Genomic DNA, 13,914 nt, shown 5'->3' on the forward strand with positions numbered 1-13,914 from the left:
GTTTCCAGACTCAAATGACTTCTCAGAGGAAAAATACTTGATTTTTTTCTTCTGTGTTTTACCAGGCATTTTTCAAAAACCAGTTTTGTCACAGACATCTTTTGTGAAAAATCCTTTCTTTAGGATTTTTCCCTCTTCTGGAAGGCTGAGGGCCCAGAAAAAGAATGTAAACAATGGTTATCTGCTGCTGCGGAATGTAACAGGTGCACTTGGGATTGGCTCATGTTCCATGTTTACAATTAAGGGCCAATCAGGGACAGAAAGCTCTCTGGGACAGAATCAGAGAGAGCTCCCTTGTTTATTCATTCCTTTTCTATTCTTAGCATAGCAGCTTCTGAACTTTTCTCTCTATTCCTATTAGTATATTAATGATGTAAAATATATCATAAAATAATAAATCCAGCCTTCTGATCATGGAGTCAAGATCCTCGTCTATCTCTTCACCCCTGAGGAGCCCTTGCAAGCCTGGTAACAGTTTCTCTGTGGAAGTAGTTTCTGGAGGACAAATGAAGAGTCAGTTTTTGTCTAACTCCAAGGGCACAAGGAAACTTGTATTTTCTTTGCCATTTCTAATGAGGTAAATTTTCCACCTCTTTGAGTCCCTAATTTAAGACAGAAGTTCTAAGTTGGTTAAGCTTCTTAAAAAACCACCTTGTCTGGCAGCAGAGAGGCTTCCATGCTGAAATACTTACCCAGCATGGTATAGAGGTTGCTGAGGATGCGAGCTGGCTGCACCCTGAGCGGATGGATGTCAGCAATGCTCTGAACATTGATTCCACGGTCTTGCAACAGATTCTTAATTTGATTAGATTCTGCCAAAACAGTTACTGTGTAACAGAAAACAAAAACACAAGTAAAAACCAATGTTCTACTCTTTTTAACTGACTGTCTCTACTGTCACCTCCCAACAAATGCATTTAGCTAACCAAAAAGGCATGAAGACCTCACTTTTTTCTTAATTTATGGATTCATGAAATCAAAAAGGATTGTAATAGGGCACCTGACAGATTTTTAGTCTGTTTCTCAGTATTTCTTGCCATTCCTGTCCACTTTGGACAGCAGTGGTGGTCAGAAGGGCGAGAAGTGTCCTCTGAGGTCTCTACTCAGATCTCCTGCTCAAAGCAGGGTCAAAGCTGAGGTTAAAGCAGGTTCCTGGAGACTTAATCAGTTGCTTCTGATTTCTTTGAGTACCACTAGTTTGGATCACACAGTCTCTTTTAGAAGAGAGTCTCTTTTAGGGCTTTCCCCCCATAGATCAAAGGGAAAGATGACTTTAAAATCTGTTTTTTTAACACAGCACACTATAACAATGCAGTCAATTCACTGGGGAACAGGTGCTGTCACTTGTGTAGCAATACATATTTCAGAGGACACAAAATGGCAGAGGTAGGGAGAAAAAAAATCCCTAATAGAGGAATTTACAATCCAGGCCCAGAACCCATCTCTTGTCCCACTTCAGGTTTTGCCCATGATAAGTGGCTTATTGATTTGGGACTAAAAATACAGTATTCTTTGTATTGTTAATACTTGCCAAAGAATGCTAAAAATAAGCAAGGACTTTTACTTCTAGTGGAAATTAAGCACTTGGGAATAATGAAATGCTACTCCCATGAGGCACCAACAGGGGGTAAACAAGCACCAGCCCAGGTCACAGGATCCTTGACAAAGGCTGCTCCTGATAAATGAGCTGGTTGCTGTTTCAGCTTGGTCCAGGCACTGGAAAAGTCTTTAAGACCTGATCTGCTGGGGTTTGCTCTCTACTTAATTTCTGGTTTAAGGTCACTCCCTGTACACTCCCTGTTTAAGGTCACTCTGTGTACAGGGATGCTCCTCACTCAGGGCTCTCTGGTTCCTCTGAAAGGGGCTGCATGAAACCTGATTAACCCAATCCATCTCCTGTCAGTCCTGCTTCTTCTCTCTAGAAGCTGCCAAGATTTTCTGTTTCACTACAAGATTAAGTTTGCCACTTTCCAATTCCAGACAAGTCTTAAAATTTTAACAATTTTTTTTAAGTGCCTTAAACCTGATCTTCCTTCCTGGAAAAAGGCAGCTAAGCAAACAAACTCTTTCTCCCTCTCACAGTGTCGTCAAAGCATCTATGTCCCATGCAAAAAAAATGCACATTATTTTTAAACACATCTTTCATCTCTCCTGTACACAGGGGCTTTGCCACCACATTATTAAATTCACACAGAATGTTCACAGAAATTCCCTCACCTTGTACCACAACATCAGGTTTAAATCCTGTGGAAAATCTCCTGTTTAAGGGATCAATTTCACCTGCAGCAAGAAATCCCTAGAACAAATGCAAAAGAAAGAAGAAAGTAAGGAAACAAACAGAATTTAAGTCAAAGTATTCTGACATATAGAATAAATCCTAACCCATTTTCATATTTTTTCAGGACAGCAAGAATTAAAGCCTGGTTTGTCAACCCTGTCCACAAAGTAGTACACTCAATAAAAACAATGGCTGCAATATTTTTTGGAACAACAAGAAAATGGTTCTGACTGACACAATCTGCATGCAGAATTCCTATTTCAGAGTTACAGCAACTTACATAATTTTACCAGGAAAGTGATTTCTTTTTTTTGTAGCTCCACTGAAATATTTGTGCTTCTTTTAACTAGTCTGACTTTAATGTGTCTGACTAGTAGATACATAGAGCAAGGAATAGCTTAGTAAAGCTGAAATGGCCCAAAATCATGGCTCTGGAACAGCCAAGTCAGCAAGTCAGCTTGGGCATATTTCTCTATTTTAAGTGTATTCCAGACCATAGGACAACTTACTCAGCTTGATTAGAAACAATTAGACAATTGCTTAGCTATATTAAAAAAAAAAAAAAAGTCCTGAAAGCTTAGAGCTTTCATGGTTCATGTACATGTTTACATGTTTCTCCTGTAAAAGACACTGGCCTCTATCTGCGCGCCAAACTACACTTAAAGCCCAAGCCATCTCAAACAAAATGCAAAACAAGTTTATCTACTATGCAAGGAATAATTACCTCTGCTAACAGGCAGCTCAGGACATACAATGATTGGCCCCAAAGATGGGGCAACTTTCCCACTGGGACACGATCCACTGAGTGAGGATTTTCATACTCCTCGTCCACCTGAAAACAAATACATAAGCAAGAAAAATTACCCTAAAGTTGTGAAGAACAATCAATAACATGTAAGCATTTGCAGACACACAGTCCAACATCAACCCTTTCAACTGCCCTTACTACTGACATAGAGATGTAATGGTTTCACTTCTAAGGCTGTGCAATTCCAGGGACAAGAACTACGGTTCCTTTTTGTACCTCTTCCCACCCTTCAGAGCTGGAGGATGAATGGGGACTGTGCATGCAATTATAGCTTTGGTATTAGCTCTTCCATGTGCTTCTCACCATGCCTTTGCTGCCTTCCCTCTGGGCTGAGCATAGGTAACTGGGTGTCTGCTTTCCAACCCCTTCCAAGATGACACTTTAAATGCACTCCTGTTCATCCAGCTTTCTGAAGCAAAGCTGCTTTCCAATATTAAGATTATTCCACCTTTCCTGTGTTAGCAAGGATGGTCAACAGAAGAATTAGGAGTAGGCTTACTAATTTAGAAAAACTGCCTTAGTTTTGCAGTGTACAGATCTATTGAGGGCAGGGCAAAAACCCTCCCAGATTACATCTTCAGGCAGCCATTTCGTATTTCTTTTACAGACAGACAAAATCTACCCTGTTGATGGGGCATGTTTTTCAGATCATTGTCATCAAAGCAAAATTCACAAGAAGGCTCTGGACTCTTACACGCTTGTTCCCACTAGGAAGGCAATTCAGATTCCACCTCAGATCTGCGAGCAAGGCATCAGCTGAGCAACTCAGACCAACCCAGGAGGCTCCACACCCTTACTGAGTGAGGGCTGAGAAGTCTGGAGTGGGAGAAGAAGTTGGCAGGGAGGGATACAAAGGCAAATAGCACAGGAGAGCACATAAGCTCATCTGAATTTCTCTGTCATAATGGGAGAATGAGATAAACAGTAACAGCAAAGGTGGGGGAAAAGAAAATGCCCAAAGCAAAATCCCAGCCCAAACCCTAATCCATTTGAAACCTGGCTCCCATACATGCTCTGGAAAAGGGCAGCACAAGCAATCAATAGATTAGACAGGTAGGACAATCTATGCTTTATTTCTTCTTTGAGCTTCAGTTCCTAAGCTAGTATCAATACTTAAATATGTGTCTTGCTCTAAAGATGTAAAATTTTAGGCCTGCTGTGATATTTCCACAGACAATCAAATTTACAAGTGAAAAATGTGACCATTTGGAAGCCTAAAGTTTACTATTTCTCAGCAGGAGTTGTGAGAAGTCTCTTACTTTTTAAAATAATGTGCAATAGTCTTTTTTTATTGTTGGTTTAAATTCATCAGACACAGAAAAACTATAAGACTGACATTCGTCTTGCTCTCTCTACTTTGCATACTGAAGTGGACACTGCATTTTCACAATACCTTTTCTGGAGGGACTGCATACAGTTCAGGCATTAGCACTAACCCATTCTTCTCTCTAATAAGTATTCCTTCCAGAGCCTCTCTGTACTCTTGTACCTGAAATTATTTTTAAAAAAGAGTGAGAATTCACATTACAGTCAGCAAAACTGAAACAATAAAGTACTTTTGAGCAGTACTTTTTAACTGAAAGTTAATATATTAAAAAGAGAAAAAAAGGGGTGGAGGAATCATGACTTGCTGATGGAAGAACAGGGTTCAAATTATCAGAGACTGTTCCAGCATCTCAGTGTTATCAGAAACATGAACACTTGTCTTCAAACTGTAACACATTGCTACAAAACTTCCAATATATTCCTACTGAGAAGTGTGGTGGGTCTAGTGCTGGCCAAACACCAGTACACCATTAGAATATACTTACTCATCTCCTGCTGTGAGACAGGATTAGGAGGAAGGCAAAGCAGGCTCAAAACTTTAAAGGGGTATAAAGTAAACTTTATTAACAGTAACTAAAAGAAAGAATAATAAGAATCAGAATAAAACCTTTAGAACACTTCTCCCCCCTACAACTTTTTTTCATGCTAACAATGTACAGAACCAATTCAGTCAGTTTATCACATCTAGAAGAGTCTTTCTTTAGTTCACGTAGGGAGAGGAGTTCCTCTTGTCAATTTATGGAGGCTTCTCCACAAGAAAACAGTTCTCTTGTGGCATTTAATTTCCACGAATAGCAGCTGCCCAGAAATCTGCAATCATGAAATCCCTCCCATTTTCCACAGCTTTTCCAACACCTGTGTTTATGGGCCATGTCAACTTATGGGGTATTATTTTAAGGATGAGCTCTTCAAGAGCAAAGGTTCTCTTTATCTATCTCTGAGATCATCTTCATCTCTGAGAACAGAAGTCTTCTTTCCCTGGCACAAAGGGTCTCTTCATCACTCTTCTCTCTCTCTGTTCAAACTTCCCATGGGATCACAGCTACCTCAGCATTTGCTTACTTTGGCATGGAGGCCTTTGCTCATATCTACAATTTGAACACTCTATCTCACCACACTTTGAATAAGTTACAGGGAAAAAGACTCTGATGTATACTTAGAGGGAAACTTTTCAAGCACCAACAGCACCTACCTCAGAAATCCTTTTTTCTGGTATTCCTGAGTAAAGTGGGTCACTCAAAGTATGGTACTCACAGGTTCACATACACTGACATTTTAGTATCCTGTCCCACTCCACTTTTTTGAGTCCTCGGGGTGCTTATTTTTCTAGCAAAACCATTTGTTTGCAGCAGTAACTGGGGACTAGACACTCACCTGAGTGTCTCAGTGACTCATTCAACTCTGTTTGAACAGTGGAGACTGGGAGCAATTGCCCTGACCATGCCCTAGAACAGTCCATCTGCACACCAAAAAAAACCAAACAACCAGGTACATACTGTCCCAGATAATCCAACTAAGGTCTGGAGCCTGCTTCAGGAAGTGGTATTTTATTGACAGGACTGAAGTTTCTGTAAACTTTCTGATTTTCCCCCACATGAAATAATGCCATTTCTCTCTTCATCAGACTACATTTACTGTGTTCAGGAAAACATTTTATGTGTCTAGTGTGGAAGGAATTTCACTTTATTTGCAACAACTGATACAGAAAGAGGGCTTTTTGGTCTGTAATTCTCTGAATAGTTTCTGATGACATTTCAATTTTTAAAGGAGCTGAGCAATCTCCTATCCCTCTGCATGCCAGGCAATTTTAAATCACATACATTTTAAATTTCTTTCAAGCTAGCAATCTGCAGAAGTTCTGGTATGAATGTCTGGTTACGTGCTGCTTTTTAAAATCAGCAATACTCCCCAGGTGCCACCATAATCTTTGGAGGGCTACAATCAATTTAGCTCTACTGACCACTGCATATCTGGCACAGTGATGGCATGAAGTGACTTAGGGAACTAGTGAAAATGAAATTGCCCCACATAAACCAACCCCAAATCTCTCAGAATGTACAAAAAGACTGAAAGTACTACAAATCTTGTTCTCAGCAGCCAAGCCAGAGAGGCTGGGGAAAAAGAAGCTTGCCTCATCCTGAAGTCATTGAGAAAGGGGCATCAAGGTTGGTGATAAGACAAAACTAGGCAAATAAACTCTGTTTAGCCCAGTTTTACCATCCCAGCTAACAGAGCCATTCAACCTGGTAGGGAGAGGGCAACCAGGCCCCAGTGTGCACAACCCTGCTGCCTCTACCATGTCATGAACTCCCCAGGAAGGTGAAACTGGCTGAAGACTATTCCTCTCTGCTAATGGTGTATCTAAATAATACCCAAAACAAACATGGAACAAAGTTACAAAATACTGTAGGTAAATGGTTTTGCAATTTGAAAGCAATTTCTCCTTTCCTCACCTGGATTTTGTCCTCATTAAATATTCCATCAATTAGGAAGTATGTCCAGAATACTGGCCACTCACATTCAATATTCTCAAAGAGCTTGAGCTCAGCAGGATCATAGTGCAGCCTGCTTGGATCCTAAAAAATTCAACCACACTCATTTAGTCACAGTGCTAATTTAGTCACTTATATTCCAATCATAATGGCAGCCTATTTTATATAAATTATAGCACAGAAACCAATAAACCCACCAGAAACAGTTTCCATGCAGTCTTTTGACTTCTTGTCACATTCACTCTCAAACTCATTTAATGGTTCTCTAGACAAATCCATCCTTTCTAGTCTCAGGATCTAAGTGTCTCCCAAATGATTGTGGATCTGCCTCAGTCCAAAGATATTTTGGGATGTTTCAGAGATACCACTTCATCTTAGACACCATAAGCATATCTAATGGTTAATTTCTAACAGAATTATGAATTAAGTTCTGTCCTTAATAACTGTTTTTTAAACCCTTAGCCTCCTCAAATATGTGTCCTTTCCAGGGTGGATACCTGGATTACCCTCAAATCCACTAAGATGTCTTAGCAGTGATGGAGATCTTCACCCCTTCATGTAAATAAAAAAAAAAGTCTATAAAGAAGAGATAAAATTCTTCCCATGTGAAGAATTACTGAAAATATACATCATAAATATACATCAGAAGTACCTCTCTGGGTGTCTTGTAACCATCTCGGAGAAAGCGACAGCAGCCATAGCGGCCCTGCAAAACCAGAAAACATTACAGGAAATTTCCCATACACTTCCTCACAAATTAAGATCAGCATAAAGGTGTGTGCTGAGTTTTATGGGTCACTTAGGGATCTTCCTCCCTCTCTTCATGCATAGATGAACCAACCTGGTAACCCTTGTTTAATTAGGATTTTTGGTTTAAAAAGAGGTTCTGCTTCTCTCTTTGGAAAATAAAAATGAAGTAAATCCTTACCTGCAATTTGGATATGATTTCACTCTTGGTTACATTAACAAGGTTTACATCCTCCACTGCAAAAGCTGGATAAGAAATAATAGACAGAAGGCCAGCATCTATCTCCTTGGATGTGGATGCCCTTGGCAACATGGAGTACAGAATAGACTGAGCAAAACAAGAACAGGAGAGGGGGATGTAAAACAATTCACCTACTTCAAAAGCTATGTCAAATGCAAATGAGACTACACTATTTCCAAACTGACAGAGAAGTCTGTGCAGTTATTTTTAACTGAGTTAGAATGAGAATGCTTCATCCTATTCAGTTTCACATGCTCTATGAGAAACAGGATGAGCAGCATAGCCTGAAGCCATCCTTATTATGTTACATTTTGGCTTAGTTAATCAACATTTCATTTAAAAACAAAGGGGAGAGGTGTTAGGTTTTCCCCTAGTAAAGCAAAAAGCAGACTAATTTTTACCTGACAGTGTTCCACTTCATCAGGAAGAACATGAATCACTGATTTGTGTCCTCCATGAGCTCCAAAAAGATCTAGTTCATCAATTGCCTCCAAAGCCGCCTTCAAAGAAAACCAAACCACAACTCAAAATCAATAAATACCTTTTAAACCAAGTATATACCCTAGCACCTGTATTTAAACTCTGAAAGAAATTACATGAGACAGTAGTTTGCCCCACCAACACTTTTTTCATCTTTAAAGGGAAGCTTGGCAATATTTTAGAAAAAGTAACTATTCCTGGTTTTCAACTAGTAGGATAGAGCATTGATGTACTGATGATCCTTCCTACAATTTAAAGGCAATGCAAAAAAATGGGAGCTGGGTTTCCAGAGAGACATTATCTAAATACTGACGTACTCAGTAAAAAATGCTTGTCCTGCCCTATATTTCAAAATAGCCTCCTGTATCAGTGTGGGGCCAAGACCAGCAGCCTCTCCCTCTTGCAGTGCACACAAAATCTTACAAATCCTGCTGAAAGGCAAATACACCTTTAACCTTGATGATATTTGTCTTCTGTCTGTCCCTCAGAACCCATGTAATGAGGTAGTTGTCAATTGCACATTTACATTTATGGCCTTCTGAGCTTCATTTAGTATCTCTGTGACCTTGTGCTATGAGGGAACCAGAAATATCCACTTTCTTTCAAGTATATCTTCATTTATTTTTCTCTTTAAACTATTTGCAGAAAATTTCTTAAACCGATATTCTGCTGTTTTTTTGAATTTTCATTTGACTTGATCTTATCATGAAAATAGATATGAACACTGAGGCTGAAGAATGAAGGAGGAGTGAAAGAAAAGAAGAGGCCACTTTATAAGATTTCATCTCAATGAATCTGAGTCAGATTCATGGTTCAATTAATCTGGTACCCTTCTTGCAATGCCTGGAACAACTGTGCTGAGGTCCTTCAATGAAAGCCATTATCTCAAAAATTTTGCACTAAAAAATACTTACAACTAAACAAAAGTTCTTATACAATCAACTAACTATTGCAGTGGCCAAGAAGACCATACAAAGGAAGCCATCAGGTTTGTCAGAGCCCTCAAGCACAACACAGCAGCCATGAAGAAGGTGTCAGAAGACATTCTCACTTTGGCCATTCCCACGGAGCTCGCGTTTAGTTCAGGGATTCCTTGGTTTGTCTTATCACCACGTTCCCAAATTCCATAATCCTGCAATATCATCAAGAAAAAAATAGCATGATTACATACAAAAGCAATGCTTTGCCCTCTGCCCCATAACAAATCCCCATCCCTACATTAAATTAGTTTATTATTTCCCTTAAAAAAAAGGAAAAAAAAAAAGAAAAAAGGGGCTCCAAGTCTCAAAAGAGACCCTCCTCATGTTTAAAAAGAAGCACATAAAAATCCACCCCAGCAGGGTCATGTGTACAATCACAAATCACTGCCTTCACAGAAGACACAAAGCCCTTTATCCCTCCTGTGCATGTTTCTCCCCACGTCCCTTCAACTTGGTTTGCTAACAACTTACCCTTTCCAGAAAGGCCTAGAAGACTTATAATTAGACATCAGGAAATATTACTAATTATCAAAAAAAACCCCCTATTACTATAATAGAACAAGTATACCTCACCCACACAGCAGTAAATCCTCCACAGCCCTCCCAACATCTCCAAAGATGCTGCTTACATTGTAAAGTCCTGACAGGTTCTGATACCCTCTTGTGGAAAAAATAAGTCCCTATTTAACTTCTCCAGCAATAAATAATTTTCCACCCACACTTGAGCCGTGTTCAGATCATTTACATATAAATAACTACTTACAGCAACTTTGTAGGCAGCTTCTATGTAAAAAACAAGATTCTGGATAAAGGTAACCTCATCAAGGGTGAAGATAATACGTAGCCCTGATCAAAAGAAGGAAAGAGTATTTTACATTGTATCAGAACTGCAATAGCTACTCTTCAGTGAGTTTCATGCTTTTGTTTATTAGCTTCCAACCCCTGCCCACTGAAATCAAAGGAAAAACTCATACTGATTTCCAAAGGTCAGGCAGCAAGCCTCAATACTTGCTGCTGACAAAATACTTCAAACCCCACCAATATAGAGTGTTTCAAAGATCAACCAAAAACCAACCAAAGACCAAGCCAAACTGTGAGGGTGGCACTCAGACCATGGGTAAAAAGCAGAGGCACCTGAGCCAGCTCTGGCTCTCCAGAACAGTGCATACCAATTTCTGCAGCTCCCCAGCCCTCTGCCTGCTCAGTGCTCTACCTAGGAACCTTCAAGACAACCAGGTGCCTGCTCTGCAGGGATCAATTGCAAGGGGCTTCAAGGACAGAAAAACATGTAAGAAAACAAATCCTTATCCTCACAGGAGGAGTACAATTAACAAGAACACAGGATAAAACAGCACCAGTAAGAGAAGAAACACTGATGGCACAAGTGCAAGTGATTTGATGTTGCCACTCTCTGAAGAAACGTGGTTGTTCCCTATGAAATCTTTAAACATGAGACTTCTCTGACATGATTCTAAATATCTCATGTATTTGATGTCTTGACTAAGGGCATAGACACTGCCAATTACTATAAACATGAAATTTCATTTAAGGCACATCTCTTTTCCAGAGAAACATGACTTGCTTCTGAGTAATAATTATGTAAAGACCTTTGAAGCTGATTACTAGCTCTTTTTTTTTTTCCTTTTAAAATAAAAGCTGGAATAGAAAAGGCTGCAGCAAAAGGCCAAAATATCTTCTGCTTACCTGATGCAGTCATCTGTGCCAAGAAGAGCAGGTAGAGGGAAGTTGCATCCACCTGTAGATGCCCCCACTGGTCGTCCCCAACCACCGTGGCACAAGTTGCAGAGTTGTACTTGGCATGGAGGCAGTCTTTGGTACTCTGAGTACACTTGAACTTCTCTACCTTATCTACCTAAAAAACATCACAAATCTCAAATATCTTGGAAGAAATTCTCTAAACGATTTCAAAATTAACAACTTTTCTTAGGGGAGGAAAATCTTGAGGTCTTAATCCTGTTACCACACTCAGTTTTGATTGATCAGAGGGCTTAAACACAACTCTGACTTTAGACTCCAGGTAAATTCACATCTCTACAGAAAAGAATATGATTAAATCATCTTGTTGAGTTGAGATCTAAACTATAGGCCTTCATCTTGGTGAAAATCAGTTTGCAAAGGCAAAACTCTGACTTGCTACAAACACAGTCTCAAAACATTACTTGGACAATAACTGGAAGCAAGGTCAGTGTTTTGCTCAAGAGTTTTAAGAAGACTCCCCACGCCATCATTGGCACACACACAGAAGAAGTCACTCCACAGAAGACACAAGAACTACACACCTCAATGAAATGCTTGTAAATACAACATCTACTAATTCAACTCAATCCTATGGCATTACCTGTCTCATCATGCACTGCAACAGTCCCCGCATCAGCTTCACAACATTCTGCAGGAACAAAACAGACCAGTGACACTTCCAGCCTCATCAGCTCTTACAAACAACATTCAAAAATGGCAAAGTTCACACCCTCTACTAATGTCCTGCCAAAGGTAAAAAAGAATGTGTATCTGCCCAAAATGTTTTGCATGCTTTTTTTTTTTTTTAAATATACTGATCAGATTTCATTCCTTCATTCCCATCTAGGAGAAGTCTTTTTCCTAAGGTCCTCTCTAAACAGTGGAACAACTCTCCATGGTCCTTCTATCCACCTAAAGGAAGTAAGAAGAATGGAAGAAGAAAAGGAAGTCTTGTAAGAATATTAATACTAACAATAAATTTTTTGAATGACAGATCTAGGGAACACTGGTAGGTGACATCAAGACATTGACATGACTGTGAAACCTCCAGAGTTTCTTCCACTCTTTATGCAGTACAGTAAAAATTAAGTGACTCGTAGAGAAAGGGCTGTAAATGGGAATGCAGAGAAGTGCAAGACTGTGCATTAAATAATCAACCCTACCTTTCCATCCCAAAAATATAGCCTCAAAATATGATCATGCAAACTGAGTCAAGGTTATTGTGTCACCATGGACGTCCTTGGTTCAAGTAGGACATACCAGCAAAAAATTTACCCAATGACTCCAAAACAACAGCAGGACACCAACAGTCCCTCATTTCACATTTAACCCACCTCTGTTTACATTCTCATTCCTAATACTCACATTCCCAGCTGCAGATTTTAGTATTTAACTGTGTGAGTTATGTCCCCTTCCTATTCTCCAGCACAGATCTCATCAGTCTGGAGATTGATACCTTCTCTGCTATGATCAAACATGCCTACATACCACGTAGGCACATTTGGAATGTGCACACTTCCACGCACATTCCAAAGACTTCTACTTTAAATAGCATGCTTCTCTTTATGGGGAAGAATCGTCTTGCAGATAAATTGCTGCAAGATCAAGCAGCCTAGGCCTGATTTTCTGCACCATAACACACCTCATGAAGGACCTCAAGGTTTAATCAGAGAGAGCCTTGCAAATTGGGGCACAAAACCTCTCAGAAGCCTAATTTTCAACAATCAGCCAACTGATGGAAGTTTGACTTCTACATATTTTTGTTTTGTTTGTAGTTAAACTCAGATGTTAGCCTCTCTGCCATCCAGCTCTTCAAATCCTCCTTGCCAGAAAGTTGCCAGGCACACTGCACACCACACACTGCACGGATGTTGCTGTCTTTGGAACACTCCAAGCTGGGAAAACCCCGCCAGATTCCAGACAGCAGCAGTGTGAATGCACTCTCCAAAAGCACACCAGTAAGGAACCCAAACAGTGGAAGCGGCTCGTGCCGAGCCTTGACGCACCTGCTCGAGCTCGTAGGCTTTGGCTTTGTCCTCGTCGCGGTCCGCGTTCTTGCGATAGGCCATGCCCAGCCCCCACACGGCCAGGATGCTGTAGATGTTGTCCCGCACCCAGGCATCCTTATGGTCGGCCCCGGCTGAGAGCAGCCCCGTCACTGGGTTCTAGCCACAGCAGAAGGAACAAAGAACAAACATCACCACCTCGAGTCCCATCACTTCTCTCTCTATGAAAGGGTAACAAACTAAAGATGATTTCATGCTAAGCGCACACGGCAGCTGCTCGTGAATTCCCAAGAGAAGTGAGACCCCATCCTTCTTTCCCAAACTCACACAAGTGAAATGCAAAATTTATTTGAACCCTTCAAAGTTTACAGCATCCAGCTGGACATCTTCATCCACTCAGGATTAGTAGCTAAGTCACTGAGTGAAATTCATAATACACCAAGGAAATGGAAATTTAAATTTTGAGGATATTTATGAGGAAAAGAGGCCACTGAGTTAACACTAGAAATTGAGTGTGGGATATATGCTTCTCTATGTAAGTGGTCTGTGACATAATCTTTAGAAAGTAAAAAGCCACTAGTGATCTTCTAGGAGATTAAAAAAGTATTTCTATACATCTGCCCACTGGATTTATAACAGCTAAATGAACATAAAACCTTTTTTAAATCCTCCTTTGGAAAATGTACAGGAAAAAAAATGTGAAGGTGTTGAAAAGCAGCACTGTCTGAAGAGCAGAGCACTGAGAAGTCTCCTGCATCCCAAATACTCCATTAAATTTTTAATTGCATCATTAATTCC

The 13,914-nt window shown here is 40.1% G+C and overlaps 1 protein-coding gene across 1 annotated transcript in view; it reads right to left on the bottom strand.

The window, feature by feature from the left end:
• The window catches only part of PHKA2 (phosphorylase kinase regulatory subunit alpha 2), a 43,497-nt gene that overhangs the window by 25,009 nt on the left and 4,574 nt on the right, over positions 1–13,914 (bottom strand). The window contains exons 2-14 of the mRNA XM_054272098.1: positions 13,117–13,275; positions 11,712–11,759; positions 11,057–11,225; positions 10,116–10,198; positions 9,424–9,504; positions 8,294–8,392; positions 7,833–7,979; positions 7,557–7,610; positions 6,866–6,988; positions 4,480–4,575; positions 3,003–3,110; positions 2,218–2,296; positions 693–827 (exon numbers count right to left, since the gene is read on the bottom strand). Coding sequence (XP_054128073.1) covers positions 693–827; positions 2,218–2,296; positions 3,003–3,110; positions 4,480–4,575; positions 6,866–6,988; positions 7,557–7,610; positions 7,833–7,979; positions 8,294–8,392; positions 9,424–9,504; positions 10,116–10,198; positions 11,057–11,225; positions 11,712–11,759; positions 13,117–13,275 — 1,381 coding nt within the window. The remainder of the gene's footprint in view (positions 1–692; positions 828–2,217; positions 2,297–3,002; positions 3,111–4,479; positions 4,576–6,865; positions 6,989–7,556; positions 7,611–7,832; positions 7,980–8,293; positions 8,393–9,423; positions 9,505–10,115; positions 10,199–11,056; positions 11,226–11,711; positions 11,760–13,116; positions 13,276–13,914) is intronic.

This window comes from Melozone crissalis, unplaced genomic scaffold, assembly GCF_028551555.1.
Source record: "Melozone crissalis strain CALT ecotype California unplaced genomic scaffold, PUWL_Pcris_2 ptg000013l_1, whole genome shotgun sequence".
NCBI classification, from domain to species: Eukaryota; Metazoa; Chordata; class Aves; order Passeriformes; family Passerellidae; genus Melozone; species Melozone crissalis.